General features: G+C 43.3%; 1 protein-coding gene across 1 annotated transcript; it reads left to right on the top strand.

Moving 5' to 3' along the window:
* Positions 1 to 6902: 6902 nt before the first annotated feature.
* On the top strand, positions 6903 to 23387 carry TSPAN3 (tetraspanin 3). Its single transcript, XM_034409485.3, has 7 exons — positions 6903 to 7123; positions 16222 to 16413; positions 17298 to 17372; positions 18648 to 18749; positions 20137 to 20289; positions 21217 to 21300; positions 22460 to 23387. The coding sequence occupies exons 1-7, from the start codon at positions 7061 to 7063 to the stop codon at positions 22550 to 22552; spliced, it is 762 nt and encodes a 253-aa protein (XP_034265376.1). The 5' UTR covers positions 6903 to 7060; the 3' UTR covers positions 22553 to 23387.
* Positions 23388 to 25185: the final 1798 nt, after the last annotated feature.

Genomic DNA, 25185 nt, shown 5'->3' with positions numbered 1-25185 from the left:
AATTTGACATCAGGCAAGAAATTGGGAGACAACTGAGTGACCTTCGGCCAGTCATTCTCAGTCCTAGGAAGGAGACAATAGCAAACAGCGTCTGAAAAACCTTGCCAAGAAAACTGTGGGGACTTGTCCAGGCAAGTCTTTGAAACACAATTGAATGAGGGGGGGAGGGGGGAGAAGCATGGGAGGGAAATTGCCTTGTTTTGTCCCATTGTACAAATGAACGTACTTCAAAATGCTTTGTGAATCTACTGATTTGAGCTACACTTAACTATTTGTATTGTAGGATTGCCATCCCTATACCCAGGAACTTTATTAAGAATTATGAATTCCTAATGACATTCTATCCTAACATTTCCCTTTCCATCCAACTTTTTGTTGGACAGCTGTTTGCTACAATGCTTGAAGCAAGGTAGAACAGGCAGAGGTTGGGGAAACTGTCGCTGAACTTGTTCCAGAGTGCTTCCTTTAGCTTTGCACCGATGCTGGCTTCCAATTCCTTGACTGTTCCTCCAGTCCCAGAATTAAGAAAGTTTGATATATATTTTAATAATGGAAGGAAATTGTCGAGTGTCTATATTTTTATAAATGAATTCTACTGAACTATAAGCATAATCCAATTGGTTTTTATGCTAAGTGTATTATATATTTGAATATACGTTTCTTGAATTTTAAAAATTCACATAGTAGGCCTCTCTTTCAAGGTGTTTGCAATAGGCACCTCCAGAATCCAGCTGAACCTTCCTTAACCTGATGCTCAGAGATGCTGGAGCTGCCAGCTGGGGAATCTGTGATTTGTAGTCCCAACCAAGCTGGAGGCTTCAGGCTGGGGAAGGTCTACAGCAAACTCCTCTGCCAGCCTGCAGTTTGGTACATATTGTTACTGATGCAGATGGGCCTTTTCCAAAATGATGTTTCCAATGTACCATTTGTTGACTTGAATTCAGACTTGGAAAGGTTTTTATCCTGAGGTGGTTTTGTGCGTGTGATTTTTTTTATTATTATTAATTACATTGAGCATTGAGCAGTATGTGGAAAGATCTGTTTTACTTTTATTTGGGAAGACAAAGTATTTTAAGCCAAAAATTCCTATTCAAATCCAGTTTTATATGGTATTTCTTTTCCAGTGCCTAAAGGATGGGGAAGTGGGGGTAAGGTTCTGGGCCCCTTCAGCAAATCATTGTATTTGGAGTTCACTGCATTGCTCTGTCGGGTGCTTCATCATAATTTATATTTATCTATTCTTATAGCTATCTTATACCGGTTTTGTGTTCAGACGGCAGTTACACTTTGCTGTGGTACTTTGCAGTGTACTCTGTGACATACATGTTATTATGTAAATAAACCAGTTTTATTACGCTGAAAAATCCAGGCATAGCATTCCTTTCATTTTCTTATCTTGATGATTTTAATATAAAGGAATTTAAACTCCTGTGCAAGGCTCTCTTCTTTTAAGGATTCCTTGGTAAAAAACACAAAAGAACTTTTATGTCCCATTTCGTCAATCCAGATGTTCTTTATGTGCTAGAACCCTGGCTGCAAAAAAAAGCCTCTTGCTTGCATATAAAGGTGGTCCTCATTTAGCAGCTACAATTGGGGCCAGCAACCCGGTTGTTAAGTGAAGCAGTCACTAAGTGAAACTGCAACTATATAATCTTCATCTGCTTTACAGCCCTGTGAAGTTGTAAATGTGAGGATTGGTTGCAAAGTTACTTTATTGTTACTGCCATAACTGCAAATGGCTGCTAAAAGAAGACTACCTTACCTGTACATTATAGTCATTAATGGCTGGTGATTAATACGTTGCTCTAGGCTTGAGAGTCCTCCCATCTTCCTGTGGGCATTCATTGCATATCTCGCTCTTGACTCACATAGTTTAGAGGGGGATGCTTTTCCTGTGGGGAGGAAATAAGAAATCCCCATCAATGCTGCGTTTTAAGCCCCAAAGAAATGGCCAGATATAAGAACAACAACTATATTATGCTTAGCTATTCCCATCTTTCCCCAGCCAGAAAACATGCAGTGAAAGAAAGACTTAAATCATTTACTTTTTAAATCCTTTCTCAGTTATGCACCAGGTAGCATCTTTAGATGTTTCAGCTTTTCAACTTGGTTAGATGGCTTTAAAGTAGGACAGGGAGGGGAGAGGCTGAGATAAATGCAAGACAACTGAGGAAATTCCAGGTTTGCAGGGAGTGGACCACTACATCTGACTTGCTGGGATCAAGGCAGAAGTTCACATTTTTATTCTAAGCTCGGGGGGTTTTTTTTAAAGGCATCTGGCTACCAGCTAAAGTTGTTGGGAGGGGGGTTGTCTGGGTGTTGCTGCAGTGATTTTTATTTTGAGCAAACGAAGTTTTGGGAAGAATTCTCAGCCCACTTTCAATCTGGCCCTTCAAAATGTAATGGACCCAAGTGGAAGGGTTTTCCTTGCAGAGAATTTCCTCCAGCATCTCACAGCTATGAACCTTCCCTGGGACATGCTAAAATCTGTGGAATAAGAAACTAGTCAAGCACATCAGATTTAAAGGATGAAGCCTCCCCTTTTCCCCATAGCAATGCAGCATCTCTTCTCATTTTGACATATCTAGGTTGCACCCGTTTTTGATCCACTGGGTGAGATTTTAAACTTTGCTTTTTTGCTTCGCTTTTTTTTTCCCCTGAGGGAAAGAAGAAAAATAACCCTGAAGCAAAAAGAAAGTAATCATGCTGGCTGGGGAATTCTGGGAGTGGAATCTTAGAAAGTTGCCAAAATTTGAAAAATACTGCACAGCTATAAAAATATTACCCCCATGCTGTAGAAAGCAAGAAAGGAAAGGCTTAATGACACTGGTGATTAAGCCAAGGATCATAATATGCTGCCCAAATTCAGGAGGGAACATAATTTTAACTTCATCCGCAATTAGTATGAATTGTTTTCCTGTTTTCTATTTCTACCTGTTGAAAAGAACAGGCAACTCATTCAAACCATAATCCAAAATGTAGTTAAGCAAGATTTCTTTTATGTGTTTAGCTGCATTGAAATATAGCTGCTGTTGTGATTTGTTTTGCTTTTAAAATTCACATTCCTGCCAAATGTATTGACCGGGTGCCATCTAGGGGACGCAGAAGGAAAAATCCCTGCCCCACAACACACTTTTCCTTTTCCTGTTTTGGTGTGAACTTTTATTTAACAGAAATACACCTTGTGTATCTACCGTGTTAATTTGCTCAATTTATCTTTGTTCTTCTTGTTAACCTTTATTGCAGACATTTGTTATGTTTCCCTGTTGGGAAGTTTGATTTTTGTTCTATATTTTTAACTGCAGCCTTCCGTCCTTCCCTACTGTTGGAAGAAATGTCCATCTGGGTTCAGTTCCAAGTGGGAAGAAAGACACTGGAAACATGGAGGCTGATTGGAAAGATGGTTTACTTTAAATGATGAAACAGAACCACCAAGCATGTGTGATTCTGGGTAGCTGACCACCTGGTTTGATGATCACATGGATTTTTATACAGTTTGTTCTACAGCATTTTGCTTGTTTTTGTGTATTTTGTTATTTGATTTTAATTAGTTTGTCTTGCGAAGGCCAGGCCAGCAATGAGTTGGGGTTTTTAATCTTGTTTAACAAATGTAATTAATCCTCGATGCTGGCTTCCTTGGGTTTTAATCTTGAATGGATTACCAAACCTGCATTTCTAAAAGTTGGCCCCTTAGTTTCTGCTTGGGGCAGAGAATTGAGGCTCTGAGTTTCTGTCTTTAGAAACATGTTTCTCCTTTAGGGAAAATATAATAATCTGCCTTTTTAATATTTCCTAAAGTATTTCATTCTTCTAAGAGCGGGTGGGTGCTAACTTCCTTCACTAACCGTTTCTGCACACATTGATGGAGTACTGAAACATTGCAAACAGCTTTGCAATCTTTGAAGGGTTCATTCCTACAGAAAGAACTATACCCTTTTCCCAACATAGGTATACAGTATATGAAAATACCTCCACATTCTTTAAAATATTTAATTCAGGGCTTTATAACCCAGCAGGTATTTTTCAGAGAACGCATCTGCTTTGATTTCTGGTCTGTTTGTAATATGGTAAATAATATTAAGACAGCCTAAGATCCAAGCTTTAAAACAAACGAAACACATTTTTTAGTATTGACTCATGACATATTTTTTTTCTTTAGAAAAGTAGGTCAAGCAGCTAAAAATATAACTAATGAGAAGACTCCCAACAGGACACTTTCCTGTTTTTATTTTTTTTAACTTGTCAACTTTTATTGTCAACATCTTGCACAGCAGTCGGAATCGCTTCATACAAGCCATACCTCAAATTCTGCCTCTTGACAGAAGAGCACATCCTATTCCTCTTGTATTTAAATGTCAGCTTCCTCTTGGCAGTAATCAGATTATCCCATAATCACTTGCTCAAATCTGTCAGAAGTAATTAAAACACAGGCTATATGCTATATCCCTCCCACACATGCACACCTTTCCTGTTTATAAACCATTTGATTCTTGAAGTTCAGATTGAAATAAATGGGAGATAAAATTATCCAGTGAATAAATTTAAATTTGGAAGTAGAATTTGTGGGAAGCAACATGCATCTCCGATGGAAGCTGTGAAGGTAAAATGTTCTCTCTTTTTTTTTTTTTAGTCCTGTTTTCCTAAATAAAAGAAATAAATAACCCATGGGTGGGTTTACACATGATTATTAAGCTATAAATCCCATGGGTGATTGGGAATCGGATCTAAAGCCAGACGGTATTTGGAAGGTAGCAAACTGTAGCAGGCACCGGTGGCTCGCTCTGCAGCTTTTGATTCCATCAGTCAGCTAACTTGCTGAACTGGTTTTGCAGGTTGGATAAAGCATTGCACTGGTTTCGTTTTTACTGCGGGGTGTGGGTGCGGGGGCAGTTTCAGAAAATTTGCTGAATTTTCTTTGCTGAAAATTTGCTCTGTTTAACCCCCTGACATTTGAGCTCAGCCATCCTAGCAGGAGAGCCCTCTCAATTCAACATCCCCACGTTCCAAAGGAAATCCAGAGGGAACTGCACGGCTGAACACCAGTTAACAGGGCTAACCAGCCAGAAGAGCCTGTTTCCGTCCCACTATTTGACCTCCGTGTCAAATCGGAAGATGAATTAGGAGAATCTTCATCAGCTCCAACACGGTGGACTTGTTTACTTTCCCCTTTACACCCAAAATCCATTTTAAGTTGTGTTTTAATACCAAAGAAGACGATTTAAGCAACTGCTGGACAATTTTTTTTTAATTGAAAAAAGAAAACCTCATCTATTTGTCACCCAGGACATTTCAGTTGGCAGATCTGTGCTGTTGAGGTCTGTTGTGCTTTGCCTCCTTGTGATAAATGTTAATTACATGACTCGGTTGTTTAAAATATATATATTCTTCCTCTCCGCTACGAGGCTTCTTTTCCTGTACAGCATTACATTTACGCATTTTGTTGTGCTCGGGGAATAATCCATCAAAGTGCAGGAGTGGGATTATCCCCTCGGACATATTTTAGATGCAGTCGAGCCCCTTGAAAAGAAACAAAACGAAAAGCGGAGGGAATCTTGGCATCCAATGCTGTGAACCTTGGCAGATCTAATGTAATGCCCCCTCCCCTGGGGGTGGGTGGGGGAAAATTTATTCTTCTTTTCCCAGTTTACCCCCCTCCCGGGATGGCAACAGATCAATTTGCAGCTCGCCTTCTCCAAGCAACCCTTCCCAATAGGGCCGAAGATGAGAGTTCTCTCAAATTCTTAGCGAAAAGAAAATTTCAACTCTTGTGCTTTATTCTTTTCATTACACAAAGATCGTTTCACAAGTAGCAACCCTCACAAATCTGTGTGCATCAGTCCAGAGGCCACGGTATTAAAAAAAAAGTGTGCGGGGTTTTTTGACACCAAACATTCCATTCGTGAGCTTCGAAAGGGGCAGTTTGAATAAAAAAGCTGTCGTTTATATCCACAGCTATTGGAATACAAATTGAGGCATGAAAATATAGGATTGTGCCACCATGAATTTAGGTATAATCAAATCCTACTTTCTTTCATTTTGGGGAGGCCTTACATCACAGCCATTTGTGTTCCATGGGGTGTCTGTAGTCAGTTTACATTTCCAGACCAAATCACAAGCCGAGTTTGCCCACGGCATGGAAACCACCTGTTAAGTTTTCCCAAAGGTGCTTTTTCAAGAGGCAACTGGACTTTCTGGTTTTTCTTTGAAGACGTTTTGCTTTTCATCCAAGGACCTTCACCTGTCTTAACAAGGTTTGCTGGCTAAGATACCATTCCCGAGTTGACATTTTATGCTTGGTGTGCGTGGCTACAAGCCTGGTTTATCAGTCCGTCCGTGTCGCCTCATGGCTTGTGATTTAGCAGACTTTTATTTTTGCTTTCCAAGGAAGGAAAATAGTTGTTGCATTTTCTGCTGGAGAAGGGCGAGACGGGGAAGCCCTCATTCGGAGATGCTGCAGCGGAGTAGGGAAAACTTATTATTACAAAACTGGTTTTCAATCTTAGAGGAGGGGTGAACTCCACCTCCCAGAATTCCCCAACCTGCTGGCTGAAGAATTCTGGGAGTTGGGAATCCATTGAAAGTACCCAAGGTTGAAAAAGTTATAAAAGGATTATTTTTTAAAAAAAAAAAAAATCACTCTGCTGCCCCTCCTCTGCAACACAACCCAGATAAGATGCTGCCCTTCGCAAAACTCCCCAGGGAATGACCAAAAAAACCCCCACCCCAAATCCTATTCCAGCTTGGAATGCTGGGCGTTGCAGTCCGCAGCCTCTCCGGGGGGCTCCAAAAGCAGCTGCCATTCCTCGGGACTACAATTCCCACCAGCCCTCGCGCGGCCCCGGCGCCGTCTCCGCATCACGTAAAGGCGGGGCCGCCGCCGTCACGTGACGCGGCCGTCGGCCATGTTTTAAGTCCCTGGCCCTTCCTCCCTCCCTCCGAAGCGGCTCCGCCTCCATCCGGGTCCTTGGGCAGAGGTGGAGCTTGAGAGCGGCGGCGGCGGCGGCGGCTGAGGCGCTGAGGCGGCCCGAGCGGGGCGGGAGGCCGCGGGACGGCGGCGGCCATGGGGCAGTGCGGCATCACCTCCTCCAAGACCGTCCTCGTCTTCCTCAACCTCATTTTCTGGGTAGGCCGTGCCAGCCTCCCCTCCCCCATTCCTTTCTTTCCTCCCTCGCGCCCCCCCCCACTTGAGGGGACTAGGCCTCACTCGAGCCCGCGCCTCAGGTGGAGGGTCGGGGGGCGGCCTCGTCTCCCTTTCAACCCACCCACCCCCCCCACTTTCTCGGGGGTTTCTCCTTCCCGCCGTCGGAGGGGTTTGGAACCGGGGGCGACCCCCCCCCACCCCCACCCCGCTCTTTCCTGACGGGGGAGGGGGGGGAAACCCGGGCCAGGGTCGACTCTGGGGGATAAAGAAGGCCCGGGGGTCCGTCCTCCCTCCCTCCCTTAAGGGAAGGGGGGGAGACAGGAGGGTCCTATTGGGGGGGGGTCCCATAAGAGGGGGAGGGGCGGGTTGACCCTTCTTGATTCCCCCTCAGTTTCTCTCTCTCCCCTCCCCCCCTTAGAAAAGTGGGGTGTTGCCAGCCTTTCTTTCCTTTTCTGAGTTCATCATTGCTGGATTTATAGGGTGGTGCCCAGAATTGGCTTTATTTAAAAGGCGGGGGGGGGGGAGAAACTGTAGCCAGGGTTTAAGTAAATAAATAAATAAATGGGGGGGGGGTAACGTAGGACTGGGAGGGAGGAAAGAAGCCCTGGGTATTCCCTTAAGAAGAGGGGTGGGGGGTTTCCCCTGAGAGTCTTCCTGTAGGAAGGAGGTTTGAGTTTGACCCTTCTAAATGTCCTCTTTGGATCCCCTCCGATACTGGAGAGGGTGTTTTTCTTTTCTTTATTTTTTCCCCCTTTTTTATTTATTTTTTGGGGAGGGGGGAGTTCATGGTTGCTGGGTTTATATAATTTTGTATGACCGACCGCCTATTTATAGACTTGAGAGAAAGGATGGCTGCAGCCATGTTTTAAGCAAAGAAAAAATAAATACAGGTCCAGGCCATCCCTGCTTTCACAGCGTTGGCGGGGGGAAGGGGGGAGAGACAGAGAGATGGATGCTGGGATTGTAAATTGGCCGACACATAAATTTAATAAACATTCTTATTTTTTGTGATATGCACCTTTTCCTAAGGCAGTCGGAGGCGAGATCGCACCGGTCCCGTCCCCCCTCCAAAGTCACGGATGGATAAATCATTGTGTCTTTTGATTGTCGTTTTGAATCATGTTGGGGGATGCCATAAAGAAAGAAAGGGATCCCCCCTCCCCTCCTTGGGGAGGCATCTGGAGGAATTCCCCCATACTTAACTACCCAGTTGCTCCGGCCCAGTTTGTGACCCCCAAAACACAGGATGCTGTCTCTGGAATGGGAGTCACAGAACCCAGAAAATGAGAGCAGGAAGGTCTGAGGTGCAAACCTCAATTTATTACAGGAAGGACCCCAAAGGATCTTCCTGTTCCAAAATGGTGAGCTCAGATGTGATTTGAGAATTGGACCAAGGATTAAAAAAAAAAAAAAAAAAAAAAAAAAGACAACCCCTCTTTTCTTGGTTAGGTCACCCTCTCCTCAAACAAGCAGCCTTGTCTGCTTTTAAGAGCAGGGTTCCCACTGGGCTGAAAACCTCTTTAAGGCTGCAGGGGTGCTTAGCCCTGCATTCAGTTCATCCTTAAATAGATCAGCCGGTCTCCAGCTTTAATCTGGCCTCGACAGTTCTGGGCATGCATGGCGTGTGGGGGTGTGTGGAAGGAGATGAAAGGGTTTGGAAAGAGAATGGAAAGGCTTAAATGGCTGTCTTTTCTTCAGGGGCTCCTTTCATTGTGGCAGCAAGACAGCCATCATTCAGGGTGGATTTAATTTAGAGTCCTGCAGCGTGGAGTTCAGGGTGCTGGTCGTCTTAATAGCCTAAATGGCTCTTTGTTATTCTGGAAAGAAAATTCAGAAGTCTCCATAACAGAGAATATTTGTAGCTCAGGTTTGAAGTGAAGGGTACTTGGTTTCTCTCTGAGCTTGGTGGTTTTCTTGCAGATGTTTCATGTAACATCATTTGTGCATCAGAGTATTGATGATGTTCTCTAGTTTGAGTCATGCAACCTCTGCAAGAAAACCACCAAGCTCAGAGAGCACCAAGGGCCCTTCATTCAGAAGTCTGGTAGCACATTTTGGGACCTTTTACTAAATGGTGTAAGCTTTTAAAAGCTGCAGCTGACTTCATTGGATGCAGAGACAGATAATGTGAGCTGCATATCACAGAAGCCGATGCCTTTTAATAAAATGTGTTAGTCTGAAAAGGTGCTGCCAAGACTCCTGACTTTTTTGTAATCATAGGCTCACAGGGCTGTATGTAGAAGGTTGCAAAAATTGTTAAAGAGCAACTATTTGAAAATTGCTATGTATTAGACTAGACTAGACTAGACTAGACTAGAATAGAATAGAATAGAATAGAATAGAATAGAATAGAATAGAATAGAATAGAATAGAATAATAGAATAGAATAGAATAGAATAGAATAATTTTATTGGCCAAGCGTGATTGGACACACAAGGAATTTGTCTTTGGTGCGTACGCTCTCAGCGTACATAAAAGATACGTTCATCAAGAATCATAAGGTACAACACTTAATGATAGGCATAGGGTACAAATAAGCAATCAAATCATACTAGGAAACAGTCAGTATAAATCGTAAGGATACCAGCAACAAGGTCACAGTCATAAGTGGGAGGAGATGGGTGATAGGAACAATGACAAGATCACAAGAGTAAATTTTCTCCTAGTTAGTAATGTCATTTGAACTTTACACTATCCCGGAGAGACTGCTGTGATCCATACTATTTGTATGATTCTCATTTCCTAATTTCCTTGCCATTTTAGAGGAACCCTGTACTGTATAAGGAGCGGAGAAAAACGGTTGAATAGTAAACAGTGCTATCAGAGCTGGCAAGGAAGGCGGGTCCCCTTCTGCGAATCCATCTGGGCCTCGCCCATCTAGCTTCGCATCTTGGCTCCAGCTTTTCTTTCCTCAGTTTGGAGACCAGGAACCCACTGGTGGTTGCTTAGGAACAGATAGCTTCTGGGGTTAATCCCAGCCTAGAGAAATATGAATGGATGAAGGGTCAGCACAGATCACATTTCTCAAGGATGGCCACCTCTGCCGCTTACACAAGTTCCTTCCAGACAAATTTCGGTTTGTTCCTTGATATTTCAAAATAACTTGAAATCGAAATGTTCTGCATTTGTAGAGCATATTAAAATAGTGCGTGCAGGTTAGTACAGCAACAATGCAGTTAACCTGGAATAGTAGAGGAGAGGAAGAGCATTGTGTTATGAATTTAGGAGTAGCAAGAGCTGATTGCGTGAGAGAACATAGCTCCAAACCGTGATAGTAAACACAGTGCAGACTTTTGGAGCTGATGAGTTGGAATTTAATTCCTGCCATTCCAGATTCATTCTCCCAGCTATTTTAAAAATAGACCTTAGAAAGGGGGGAAAGAGTGCCTTAATGCTATACAAACAAAAATATTGCTATGAGTAATGCTTATTTATTGATTATAAAAACAGTTGTTGCTAGTGTCCAGCTTTTTCAGTGATAAATGTTTATTCCCATAGATAGACCCCTTATTTGTATTGATAACTAAATATCAAATAAAGACTTAATTGATCTAGTTTCTTTGACTGCACTTTTGAAATGCTATAAAATGCATTGGAAAGGAGCTCTGGCAGCACCTTACTTTTATCTTCACGAGGCTCTTAATTATATTCATTTGTTGGATTTCTATTCCATCTTATCTTCAGGACTTCATGGTGATCTACAGATCACCTCTTCCTCCAGTTTTTCCCTGTAACAGCCCTGTAGGTTGGGCTGAGTGAAAGTGACTGGTCTAAAGTTAGCCAGGACCTTCCATGATTGAAGGGGACATTGAAACCGTGAACCCTTCTAATTCAACATCATCACTGTTACATCACACTGATTCTTAACGATGCCCTTATGTAAGATTAGTCTGAACAGATTTTTTAAAAATTCCCTTTAAACGTAATGTGGACTATGTTCTAAGTATGTCGGATAAAGGCAATTAAACCTGGTTTGCAACCAAACACATATATTTGAGATTCGAGCTACATTCTCTAGAAAAGTGGTCACCAATCGGTGGTCCGTGGACCACTGGTGGTCGGTGAGAAAATTTTGGTGGTCCACAGAAAAATTATTTGCATTTTTTATATTGCACTAAATCAGGGGTCCTCAAACTATGGCCCCTGGGCCAGATAAATGCAATGAACGTTGGTGTTGCTTCGAAGAGTCTCCCCCTTTGGAGTTTTTTTGTGTGGGTCGGAGGGGGGCAGAAATTCCAACTTGGGGTCTGCTTCAGCCTCCTGGTGTGGGGCTTTGGGCGAAGGCTGGAAGGAAGTGCCACTGGTGATGAAGAGCCAGAGGGTCTGATTGCAGTGGGACTGCATCATGGTCTGGAACTGGCTGACCATCTCAGCCTGCTGAGCCTGGTCACTCCCGCAGGTCTTCCCTCTGCTTGGAAAGCCTATGCTCCTAGTCCTCAGTGAGGTGCTTCTGCTGAGCCTCCTTCTCGGCCAGATCCAATTTGAACTGAGCTGTTTTGCCAACTCTTTCTCATGGTGGCTGCTTAGCTCCAACAAGCTGGAGCCCGGGCTGGCAGGCGAGAAGTGGCTAGGAGGGGAGGGGCGAGTAGAGGCCGTCGAGGTGCCCCTCAATGTGAGTGACATCAACTTGACTATGCCCACCCAGTCCCATGACCACCTAGCCACGCCCACCCAGCTGGTCATTAGGCAGATCATATTAGTGGTCCACAGGATTTAAAATTATGAATTCAGTGGTCCCTGAGGTCCGAAAGGTTGGTGACCCTTGCTCTAGAACAGGGATCTCTAACCTTGACAATTTTAAGACTTGTGGACTTCAGCTTCCAGAATTCCCCAGCCAGCCATAATGGGGATAATGTTGAGATGTTAAGATAGTATTATGAAACACCCAAACATTTCTTTTGTATGATTGTGTAATTTTGGCCTTCTTGGTAAGGCTTACGAATAAGATTTGTGTGCTTTGCAAAAATGAAAAAATAACTGCACATTCAGCAATTACTCTTTTAAGTGGAAACGCATGTGATTTTCTGATTTGTTCTGTTTTTTGTTTTTAGACCACGAAGGCAGTTTTGGACAGAATCGTCATAAGCTAAATGAAATTTCATATGCTGAACAAATGTTTAATGCTATAAAAACTAGGCTCGCTGTGCTTTAAGAACTAAATAAGGCTGTGAGCAGAAAGTACTTTTAGGTGTTCTTAAATCATTCTGAAAGTGCTAAATGGTACATTTCTATGAGGATAGTTACCAAGGGTGGCCTATAATATAGATTTTCCTTCACAGAGTAGTTTATTTACTAGAAAAACAATGACCAGGGTATTTTTCTAAGTTCATTTTCTGTGACACTAGTATTCCTGAAATGAATTATATGGTATAATTCCCAGGGAAATTCAGAGATGCTTGAAGTAGCAGACACATATCACCAATATCAGTTAAGGATTTTTTTTTTTAATGCCACATTAAAACCTAATTACTTCTGCTAATTTTTCACATAGCTTGCCAAAATGTGTGAAAACTAGACTTTTGAATGAAAATATAGTAATGTTAGAATCATTCAGCCATTACAATTACAGTTCAACTGCTTCTAAGTGGAAGAAGAAATAACAGGACTAAGAGATAGTGAAATTGATTGCTAAAGATTGGAAACATAAAGATTCAGATCACTTTGTTTATAGAAGTCACTGTGGCAAAATGTGATAAAAGGAAATGAACAATGAATGATAAGACATATAAATTCTTTCTCATTTTTCCTTGTATCTAATGAAGTGGCTGGGACCTGGGGAAACGTCTGTAAAAAATAAATCGTTAAGACTTTAAGATGCCACAAGATTTACAGTGCTTCCCTGCGGGAATCTTTTAATTCTTTTGAGTAATGATGGCCTGGATGTACAATTCTGTAAAAGTAATAAGAAACATGTAACAGTTGTAAAAGGAGATTAATGAAATGGAGCACAGATAGGCCTGTTAGCATGATATTGAATTATCCGGTGCTGGGAGGGCCAGTCTTCCTTTTGAGGGTTAGGAACAGCTGTGGAAAAACTCACTTGTCTTGATAGCATCCAGTAGGACCCCTCTTTATATTAACAAATGTGTTAATATAAAGGAAGCACGTTCCCTCCTAGCCTTTTATCGGTCAACGTGCCTAAGATTGGACCCAAAGTGTTGGGGGCCATATGCTGACTCTGTAAACCGCTTAAAGAGGCCTGTAAAGCTCTGTAAAGGGGTATATAAGTCTAAGTGCTATTGCTATTTTATTTCATTTTATTGTTTCATAAAAGAAGCATGTTCCCACCTAGGCTTTCATCGATCAGCATGCCCAAGGTCTTATTTTATTTGTGTTGTTAACATTTTTATTGAGGTCTTATTTTATTTGAACATAGGTTTAACAACATGGCCAGGTTACTTCTCATATAGCGTGTAACAAAATTTGAATTGTGCCCGAGCCTCTTTGAGTTGCCGTGTTCTAGAAAAAATATATATATAAATACCGTCACATGTATGTACCTCAATTCGCCACGAGACGAAAGCCTACGTCTGCATTAATACACAGGTTTCATTGGGCTCCGAACCCATGAATTATTACTAGGTAGAAACTTGAGAACCGCTACTAATGTTCTCGCCCAACGGAATTCGAACCCGGTTTTTGAGAGTCCTTAATTGGGAACAATGGGCCATAGTTGCTTGAAATGCATCAGTAAATGCATTGATCTAAGCATTTCTCCAGATACTTTTTCATGGCCGTTTCGAATTGCATATCGGTCTTGGAAGGTACCAGGGACCTGGCAGTGCTGAAGATTCAGCGCTCAGATTTCAAAGCCACGTGATGGAGCATAGCAGACAATAAGGGCATTGTTAAGGCCTCTTCACTCTTCACTGCATACCTTTCTCATTTTGCCCCACGTCTCCTCTGCCACACATTGGGGCACTTTATGTCGGCCCTCAACAAAGTGGGCCTTTCTTGAGAGAAATACCTTTGTAATGTAATGACCGATGTTGATGATTTCAACCCTCTTTTCCAGTCCTGGCGTTCAAAAACGTTGCGTTTTGGAACGCCAGTTGCCGAGAAAGACGGTGAAAGACTGTTTTGTGCATTGGCTTTCCAGAAACTGGTCAGCCACGTAAGGAAAACTAAATACTGACCTGGCTAGGCCTTTGGTCATGTCCAGAAGAATTCATCTTCAGGACCATTTTATTTTTTTTTATTTTCAAATAACACCCTTCAAGTAGTTCAGAGGCACAGAGATAGGAGAGTTCGTGAGTAGGATACATTACGCCCAGTTGTAAAATAGGCAAACGAATGTGTATGCGTTTGTTAGAAACAAATGAAAGGTTTTCCATACAATGCTCTGATTACAGTACTGCATTAATGCAAAGTCACCAATTCTACATCTTTTTCAGTTGACCTGATGTTAAACCGAGAATGTTTTGTTAAATGTGCATTATTTATATAATGTTACACAATGAATTGCTTATTTTTTTCTTCTAATGAATTATAATAAATTAGGACTTGATAAGTGAGACTTTCTCTGTGATAGTTAAAAAAAAAAAAATACAGGTATGTCATTAAAGTACAGAAGGAAGAGAGGAGACTGCTCCAGAATCTTTCTAGCCTTTCCTTTTTTTTTCCCCCTCACTAACCTGCATCTCTAATGATGAGGGAGATGAGATCATTAACAAGCTATTTTTGTGCTCTGTTGCTAGGCAACCGTTAATAATTATAGTATTCCCCATCCCTTGGCTGGTTCTCGACTCCCAAAAATCTTAAAATGCTGCACTCCAAAAATTTGAATTCCTTGACTGACTCTGTAGAAAAACCATTGGCTAATGTACTAATTCGTGCTCATGGGAATGGGTCCATTCCATTTATGTCACTGTCACGATACTATAAATAAAAAGAGAGATTAAAAGCCTCATCAACTGATTCACGACTGATGAATCATTGCTGAGTTAATCTTTGATCCTCGCTTAGCCACCACACATCGGAAGCCGCTGCACCTTAGTTGACTCACAGGCTTGGCTTGGCTTTCGGGTTTGGCTTTACTGAATTGTGTTGTGCGAACTTAGTGATTGTAGCTCATAAAAGAGCACTTGATGATTATTTGTGCCAGTCAACTGTTGATTTATTCAATAAACAATTAAGTTGTGGCATAACGTGTATGAGCACAGCCTAAGTTGGAAAACGGCTTCCTCCATCTGAATAACATCTGGAGTCATTGGCAACAGATCTAAGGCTTAACTGGCGGATTTTTCCCAACCTGCCTGGTCCAGGATCTGATTCTGGAACTATATACATGCAAGTTTATACAAGTCTGCGCACCCTGATCGTTGATAAGCATTTGGATGAAGTTGGTGGGGTGATTTAACTCTTGAAAGTTCTCTACCACAGGGGTCTCCAACTTTGGCAACTTTAAGCCTGGAGGACTTCAACTCCCAGAATTCCCCAGCCAGCAAAGCTGGCTGGGGAATTCTCAGAGTTGAAGTCCTCCAGGCTTAAAGTTGCCAAGGTTGGAGACCTCTGCTGTACCATATAGGGAAATGAAATGTTGTTGCTTTAGTATTGTTTTCTGCAAATAGAGTCCCGTGTGCTTTTGATTCCTTCCCAGGACAGAAGAGGGTGGTTTCTTTTCAAACTTACTTTGAAATTAGTGGTGTGAATTTTAAGTCTACTCCTATCCTGGCTTCAGTAAAAGACAAAGGGAACCAACTTATTGTTTTTCCTTGGTTTGAAAAGTTACTTACTCTCAGTAGTTAGGGTAGTAACCGCTTAGATTATGTGTCCTTATTGCCACAAATATTGAATGAAAAATGAAACGTAGGACTATCTGTTCCTGGGATCTTTGTGCAAATTCAAACAAATAGCCCATCGTTACCGTCGCATTTAACCATGAGCTTGTAACTTTAAGCAGGCTGTACTTGCCACTATGGATATAATGCGAATTACAAAGCATGGAACAACAGGAAAACTCTCCTCCCCGCCCCCCAAATCCCAAACTTTAGCTTACAAAACCAGAAAGGCCAGCCCTTGTGATAGACGAAGGGGCATCTTCCGAGTGGCTCTTATTTTTTTTACGCTTTGTTTTCTAGGCTGCTGCTGGCATCCTGTGCTATGTGGGGGCTTACGTCTTCATCACCTACGACGACTATGACCATTTCTTTGAAGATGTTTATACGCTTATCCCTGCAGTGGTCATCATAGCGGTGGGGACCCTTTTATTTATCATCGGTCTGATTGGCTGCTGTGCCACAATCCGGGAAAGCCGCTGTGGCCTTGCCACGGTAAGTTTAATATCGGGAAGCCAATTTCCTCTTTTTATGGGCTTAACTATTTCCTGGACGGACGGACACCCCCCAGCTTGACTTTGTAAATTGTATTTGGCCTGTGTGAAATACACAACGTCGGCTCCTGCAGCTGACTGTAACTTGGTTAAAGCAGCAGAATGGTGCATCTGACACCAAAGACCTTGTTAATGGGCAAAGCATCAGCCTGCCTGCAAAGCGTATCAGATTCCATTCAGGTATCTCTAGTTCAAGTGGGGGGAAAAAACCTCTGAAATGCTAGAAAGCCATTATAGATTAATGTAGGCAGTCCTGCACTGTTCTGCCCCCCTCCCCCTCCCCCCGACAAGTTAGTCAGCCTTTTATGTTGTCCTTGCGATATGAATAATAAAACAGCCCCCCTTTTTTAAAAAAAGCAAAGCAAAAACAAGAAGCAAAGCTGTTTTTATCAGTCCTTTAGATGATTAATACATAAACGCTTTCAAATACCTTAAGAATTTGGTCCTATAAAAAGAGGTTTGTAAACAGAGGTTCCTTCGTGATAAAGTCACAGAAATAAGAACATGCGAGGAATTGGGCAGATGATTGACGATTAGGAGCCCGGTTAGCAGCTTAGCTTCTTAGGTTGTCACGCTGGCTTCCTGATCAGTAGAAGCAGCCTGATAAATCCCTGGCTCTTATTCCCCATCCCGTTGGCTTCCTAGGTATTATTACAGCCTGCTCTCGCTGTGTCATTTTTAAGTTGAAAGATACTGTTCAGCTAGAGACTGCCTTTGTCTGCCTTTGTCCCTCACTTGAAGGGAATGGACCGACAGCCAAAATAGCAATGCGTTATATTGTGTATATTCTTGTGAGTGAACATAAACTTTATTTCTGTCTTCCAGTTTGTGATCATCCTTCTGTTGGTTTTCATCACAGAAGTGGTGGTAGTGGTTCTAGGCTACATCTACAGAGCAAAGGTAAATAACCTCTCCTCTGAAGTACTGATACATAATTGGCTATGGTAAACTTTATTCACTGGGTTGAAACCAGCTGCGGTTCTGTGAAGCAAAATTGTGAGAAGTTATTGGATGAAATTAAAAGCCGCACGCCTCTTCAGAAGTCATCCAAATCCTCAAGAGTGAAATAATGTTGTAAACCCAGCGGTTGAATGCTTGACACGAGGGTTAAAAATACGGATTTTCCTTCCCCCTTTTGTTAAAAGTCTTAAAAGTCCTGCAGAAAATGTTTGTTAAAGCTCTGAAATAAATCCTCGGGGACTTTGCTGCTTTTGTAAGGGTATCTGGGAACATAGAGACTTTGACCAGCTTCAGAAATTTAGCAACATGGATAGGAGAAAATAGCCAGGATTCAACTCATTTGTCCCTCTGGACCAGGGGTGTCAAACTCGATTTCATTGAGGGCCGCATCAGGGTTGCGTTTGACCTTGCGGGTGGCGGGGGGTGGCCAACTTGATGACACTTGCATTGGGGGCACCTATGGTGGCCCAAGCACTCTGCCAGCGAAAACAAACAGGCTCCCAAGCTCCATTTTCACTGGCAGAGGCAGCGCGGGCCAGTCCTTCGCTGTTTCCGGGGCGGCCCTGTGGGCCAGATCTAAGCACCCCGCAGGCCAGATGCAGCCCCCCGACCTTGAGTCTGACACCCCTGCTCTAGACAAATGAGGGATAACAGAAAACAGACCTTGGCGAGAAGATCTCAAGAAGACAAATAGCAATAGCGTTAGCAATAGCCCTTAGACTTATATACTGCTTCACAGTGTTTTCCAGCCCTCTCGAAGCGGTTTACAGAGTCAGCCTCTTGCTCCCAGCGATCTGGGTCCTCATTTTACAGACCTCGGAAGGATGGGAGGCTGAGTCAACCAACTACAAATGACCTCCCCTTTCTCCCCTTTCTTTTAAATTTTAAATTGAAATTTTAATTTGTTTTAAATTTATTGGGATTTTAATTGTCATGGGCCAATATTATTTAGTTTGGTTTTAAATTGTTTTTAACTTTTGTATTTCTGTATTTTACCTTGTGCCTGTTCACCGCCCTGAGTCCTTCGGGAGTAGGGCGGTATACAAATTTAATAAAACTAAACTAAACTAAACAGCATTCCAGGAGCCCTCTAGAGCCAGCCACACACAAAGCATTTCTGTGAGGCGCTGGGTCAGTTTGGTTTGACCGGCTGGCTGAGTTATCAAGCTCCTTCTGTCAACAGAGAGACATTTTGAGCTGTGTTTGTTCTACCAGGTGGAGGCCGAAGTGGATCACAGCATCAAGAAAGTGTACGACACGTACAATGGCACAAACCCGGATGCTGCCAGTCGGGCGATTGATTACGTGCAGAGGCAGGTGAGAGCCAATACAAACACAGCTGTTGGTGCCAAATGTACACAAATTGTTTTCCGCCAGCACAGGACCTTCTGTTGACACCACAGCTACTTAGATGATGTAAGGAAGCTTGCTTCCTTCCTTTTCTGCCCTCAGGAAACCCGACCATTTTTCTTTGCGCTTCTTGCCGGTTCTTTGCATTTCACTCCATAAAAACGCTCTTCTCTGCCGTAGTCCGAAGCAGCATGGGGCCGGGGCCAGGTCTTAGTGAGAATTGGGTATAGATTTTGGGGCTGGAAGCCAGCTTAGGCTGCATGTACTGATACAAGTAGTCCCTGCTGTCTCATTTAACAACCATTTGAAGTTGGGATGGTGTTAGAACAGTTTTGCAACGAGCCCTTGCATTTACAGCCATCACAATATCCTGTGGTCACCATTCACACGGTCCCTAACCTGCTTGCGACAAGCCCTTCATGGAGAAAGCAGAAGTAAAGTCCCAAGTTGCGGCCCGTGGTGTCTCACTTTGGCCACAGGTCATTCGCTTGACAACCAAATGAAAAATTAGGTTGTAATGCCCGACTTCCATCTAGCCACCATGGTGCTCAGCAACAGAGTTGCCTGTCCCAATTGTAGTCTCTTAGGCGAGGACTATCCGTACGGAATAAACGTATGAAGCAATTGCACGTATTAAGATGTTGTTATTAATCTTATTTCTGGTTTAATTTGATTTTAATGCATTTTTTTAAAAAATCCCCTTTCAGAAGACTTAACTGCTGGGGAGTTAGAGTATACTTTCCTCTTCCCCTGGAGGAAGATCTTGCTTGTTTGTAGGTTATCCGAAGAGGCTCGCTCTCTTTGGCAAGAACCTCCTGGGGGGGGTGGGGGGTGTAAAGCAAGCTTTGCCACGTGTGGATTCCTCAAATGGATTGGAGGGCAACGTCTGTGAAAATGACAGACTCTGCAGAAACGCTGCTGGGGAAGAAAACTGACATTTTCCAGATGTGATGACAACATGTGGCTTGGAACCAGCCTTTGTTAATGTCCTGAGTCATTTTGAAAAAAAGAGAAGACGTGTAGTTTGGGCAGAATTAGATGATGACTGAAAATAAGACATATGCAGTCATCCTTCCCCCCCCATCCCCAAACTTTGAGGGTGTGTGTGTGTGTGTGTGTGTGTGTGTGTGTGTGTGTGTGTATGTATGTATGTATTTATTTATTTATTTATTTGGCTGGCTGGCTGGTTGGCTGGCTGGCTGGCTGGCTGGCTGGCTGGCTGGCTGGCGAGTTCTGGGAGTTGAAAGTTGCAAAGGTCAGGTATCCGTGCTTTAGTTTAATCTCGCGCCCGAAAGCATCGCACGACTTCCTAAAGAGCTGCTCTTTATTTTCTGCGTGCCTTCTCTTGTCGCAGCTGCACTGCTGTGGGATCCACAACTACACAGACTGGGAGTCGACCGCCTGGTTCAAAGAAGCGAAAAACCACAGCGTGCCCCTCAGCTGTTGCAAAGCCACCATCAGCAATTGCACGGGCAGCTTGGCCCGTCCTGCAGACCTTTATTCTGAGGTGACCGCCTTCTCTCTTCCTTTTGCCCGGTTTCCAATAAAAGCTTACGTTGGATGGAGATTAAGGGTTTGTGCAAGATCGGCTCACTCCCAAGTCCAAATCTCCATTTAAATTCAGCACAATAACCCATACCATTCAAGCTTCTTGTTAATTAAGGCCCTGTTGTTTAATTAGAAATGAAGTCATTTGTGTATAGGTTGGGCATGCCCTCTCTCTCTCTGGCCTGATGGGCTTCATTCTTTTAGAGGACTTAATTTTGAAAATATTTTTGTCCCACCTTGGAGAATTCGGACATTTATAAGCTTTTTATAAGAGGCAGTGTTCAGTGCTATTTTTCCACTGTTGACCCTGCCATTCTGCTACTATTCTGGCCCTTTTATATCATACTGCAAATAAAACTCCCTTTTCTGACCTTGTAATCCCTCAGCATTTACTGGCCGGATGCCCTTCCTGATGCTTGTGCAGAGTTCACAGCAGATTTTTTTTTTTCTTCGCAACCTAGGAGAGAAACCTACCTAGGATTTGAACTCTCAACCTTCCAAGTGGCAGGCGAGCATCTTCACCCCTAGGCCACCATGCTGCCCTTATAATATACTGCCCTCATAATACAATGAGGGCAGTAATTAAATTTGCTTTCTATTAATTGTTACATTGTATTAGGAAATGTCTTGCCTTGATTGTTATATTTTACTAGTACCACATTATGTTATGTGTGTGTGTTTCCCTTTATATCATTTATGTTGTATTTTTTTTCCACTTAGAAACGACTGCCACTACTGCCCTCATGCATGCAAAAAATACAATAGAATGTACATTTTATAAATTGGATGGATATCAAAGCGTCCGGAGATTGTAACTGTTCCAGGATGCGGCATTAATAAGGTTGAAAATTTGTTTCCTCAACTGATGGACTCCTTTGTGTTTCAGGGATGTAAAGTCTTGGTGGTAAAGAAGCTACAGGAGATCATGATGTACGTGATCTGGGCTGCCTTGGCATTTGCTGCTATTCAGGTAGGATTCCACACACTGTTGTTCGTTCCCCTGAGGATTAAAAATAAAACCCTTCTAATTTTCTCCACTTGGACGCATCAATGCCCCTTGAAAAGTTGCAAATAGTTAAGGCCGTTCCACCTATTGGGACAGCTAATATTTGATGACACTTCGCAACTGTTTGAGCACTAAAAATGTAATTGCATCCTTGTAAAAATACAAAATGAGGTCATTTCCAGGATTCACAGCTCACGTACGTTTCCTCAAAGTCTGTGTAAATAGTGTGTTGGACCCAAAGCACACAAATGTCAGGACATTACAACGGTTGTTTAAAAAAAAAAAAAACCTTGGATACACAAGCCCAAAAAAACCCAACCCATCATCCTCTTTTCAATAAAACCACAGAATAAAGGATTATTTTTAAAGGGGCTTGTTTTGCAAAAGTATTTCTAGGCTGCAGAACCAACCAAGGGTAGAGCTCAGATGTCTTGAAGCAAAGTACATTGGAATCTATCTTAGATAGATAGTTGGAAGGGACCTTGTAGGTCATCTAGTCCAACCCCCCACCCAAGCAGGAGTCCCTACCTACACCATCCCCGACAAATGGCAGTCCAGTCTCTTCTTGAAAGCCTCCAGTGATGAAGCTCCCACAACTTCCAAAGGCAACTTCTGTTCCATGGTTGATTGTTTTCACTGTCAGAAAATTCCTCCTTATTTCTAGGTTGAATCTCTCCTTGTTCAGTTTCCATCCATTATTCCTTGTCTGGCCTTCGGGTGCCTTGGAGAATAGCTTGATTCCCTTCCTCCTCTCTGTGGCAGCCCCTCAAATATTGGAAGACAGCTATCCTGTCTCCCCTGGTCCTTCTCTTCACTAGACTAGCCAGGCCCAGTTCCTGCAACCGTTCATCGTACGTTTTAGTCTCCAGTCCCCTAATCATCCTGGTTGCTCTCCTCTGCACTTTTTCTAGAGTCTCAACAACTTTTTTCTAGTGTGGTGACCAAAACTGGATGCAGGATTCTAGGTGTGGCCTTCCTAAGGCTTTATAGAGTGGTACTGATCTTGATTGTATCCCCCGGCGTTGTGCCTACAACCCCAGTCAGCTTCCCCCAAAGCCAATTCCTAAAAAGTTTAAATCATGCCGGTCTGCGCTCAGTTTCCTTCTCTTCCTCCTCCTCGTAGCTGCTGGGCATGCTCTGTGCCTGCATTGTGCTCTGCAGAAGGAGTCGGGATCCTGCCTACGAGCTGCTCATCACCGGGGGGACTTACGCCTAGAAGAAGGTCCGCAGGCGAAGCTCGAAGTCTCGTTTTCTCCGCTCAGAAGCCAGCTTGGCAGCATCACCTGCCGCAGTAGTTCCCACTGACTCTGACTTGGCAGCCACGACCTCTTTCCTGAACCTGAACAATTAGCCCCCCTACACCGGTGATGGGCAAAGCTTGGCTTTCAGCCCCTTCCCTATTACCAACTCCCTCTCCTTTGGCCAGCTTCCCACTTATCTAGCCATGGTAGCCACCGAGTAACACTAGGTTGTGTTTTTGTTTTTTTTTTTTAATCCATTTTATTTTAAATGGCATGAAAGCTACAGGTGACCTCTATGGCTAAAAAGGGTGCAGTGATTTATTCTTATATCCTTCCAGCATTTGTTGGGTGGCATCTCCGGTCAGAGTTGTACGAGGGAAGTCACTTATCTTAATTTTGTGAAATTTAATTCTGCTGCTGCTTGCCTCTCACCAGTGTTTTCTGTCTTTTTTTTTTTATAAAGCAAAGCATTAAGTCCAGTCCAGAACACTATGAAACGACTACTAATCAGAATTTTAGAATCCTATTAGTGCATCTCTTGACTTCCTTAAATTCAAATGAACAAACCTTCCGAACTTTTAGCGTGTTTTAAAAACAAAAAAAAAAAAAACGAGCTGGCTTTTTCAGGAGTGTAATGTCTTGCACTACTGTTCTATAAGGAAATTTTCATTTTTTACTATATTGGGTCTGTTTCTGTATCGAGTGACTTGTTATCCTAGAGTAGCGAAATAGAATGTGATACGGTGAAATGTAAATAGGAAATAGGAAACCAAATTAAATAAATCTTCTGTACATCCTCCCCAAACCAAACCATGGTTAACCTTTTTAATTGCTGTTGTTTTTGAGAGTTTTATCCTGTGCTGCATTGTTTTTCATACACCGTACAATGACTTATACGGATGAATTTTAAGTCTGGGCTTGTCCTAGCTGCACTAAAAGACCAAGAGCAGGGAAAAAAGAAGTCAATTGAGGTTGGTTTTCTTTAGTTTAAAAATATTCTCAATAATTAAGGCGGTCGTGCTTAAATTGTCCTCATTTCCACCAATATTGAATGAAAAATTATTTTTTTAAAGCAAACTGCAGGTTATCAGAGCTGATCATCCTTGCTCATTAACCCTCTTAAATTCCCTGTTACCTGTTGTATATAAGGGCCAGGGGTGGGGCTGCTGGGGGTTCTCAGGGGTTCAGGAGAACCTCTAGTTAAGATTCTGTGCAGTTCGGAGAACCCCCAAATCTCACTCCTGGCTGGCCCCGCCCACCCCTCCCCTCCCCTCCCAGGAGTCCCCATGCGGCCCATTTTGGATGCAGGTAAGTGCAGGGCATGCACAGAGGCTCAGGGAGGGCGAATAATGGGCCTACTGGAAGTTCTGGAAGGCCAGAAACGGGCCCGTTTCCGGGCTGGGGAGGCTGTTTTTGCCCTCCTGGAAGCTTGAGGAAAGCCTCCGAAGTCCTGGGAGGGCAAAAAGCCCCCCCCCCCGCACCATGGCGCAGAAGGTCGACTAGGCCACGCCTACCATGACCACGCCCATCCAGCAAACAGGCAGAGAATCCCTTGCTAAAATTTTTGAAGTCCACACCTGATAAGGGTGCTGTGTGGAGGCCAGTATCTGTTAGCCTCACCTGAAGCATTAGATCAGGGATGTCCCACCTGGGCAACTTGTAAGACTTGTGGACTTCAACTCCCAGAATTCCCCAGCCAGCCATACATGTCTGTCTGGGGAATTCTGAACGTTGAAATCCACAAGTCTTAAAAAGTTGCCCAGGTGGGACATCCCTCTGTTAAATATTCTCCATCCCATCCAAGGAGACGGGAGAACAAATTGAGATCTCTCAACGTAAAGTCAGTTCATGGAGAAGATGAAGAGCAGCTTTTCTTCCCTAACTTCTGCGGACAAGGTCTCCCTGCCAGCAGAGAAAACCCCGGAACCTCCCCTTTAAAATTCTTTCAATCTATTTTGGCTAAAGCACAGCCACTTCCAAATCCACCTGACGCCCAGGAAGACTTTTCCCCGCTGGGCGTAGGTGTCTCACGTTTTAACACCTCCCTTCGGTGGCTGTTTCCTCACTCGCATTTTTTTTTTTTCTTAAAACTCCATAGAAATGCGAGAAGACGGCCCTGGTTGGTGTCCCTGTCGAAAGATAAGCAGCTGGCTAGGACCTTGATCGAGCTGGAGTTGCAGCATTTTAAAAAGGTTTTGCGTAGGTAGTGTTCTCCCCTTGGGTTTTGCATCACAAGGTCAAGGACATTCGCTGCGAAAAGCAACCCGGTGCAGTGAGAAATCGGCAGTTTGTAAGAAAGAGCGAGAGCGAAGGAGATAATTTTCTACCTAGAAAACATCCTCCCTGGGTTTCCCCCGGTTTAGCTGAGCCCTGGATTTTGCAAATCCCTCTCGCATTTGACAATGAGATGTGAAAGGCCTGCTCTTCTCTCTTGAAAGGCACCGGTTTTATTCCCACATCTCTCAGCCCACGTGACCAGACAAAGCCACTAATGGAGAAGAAGGGGGGGGGGGTTAAAGGTTGCAGATTTCCCACGAGGTCCAGCCTAGGGGTCCGCCAGACCCCTTCAGCACAATCCTTCCTTGGTTGAATGCAGCTGCTCCAGACA

The sequence above is a fragment of the Pantherophis guttatus genome, chromosome 13, assembly GCF_059756535.1.
Source record: "Pantherophis guttatus breed Tessera chromosome 13, ASM5975653v1, whole genome shotgun sequence".
Taxonomy (NCBI): Eukaryota; Metazoa; Chordata; class Lepidosauria; order Squamata; family Colubridae; genus Pantherophis; species Pantherophis guttatus.
The sequence above is the reverse complement of the archived record's forward strand: the minus strand, read 5'-3'. Positions and strand labels throughout refer to the sequence as shown.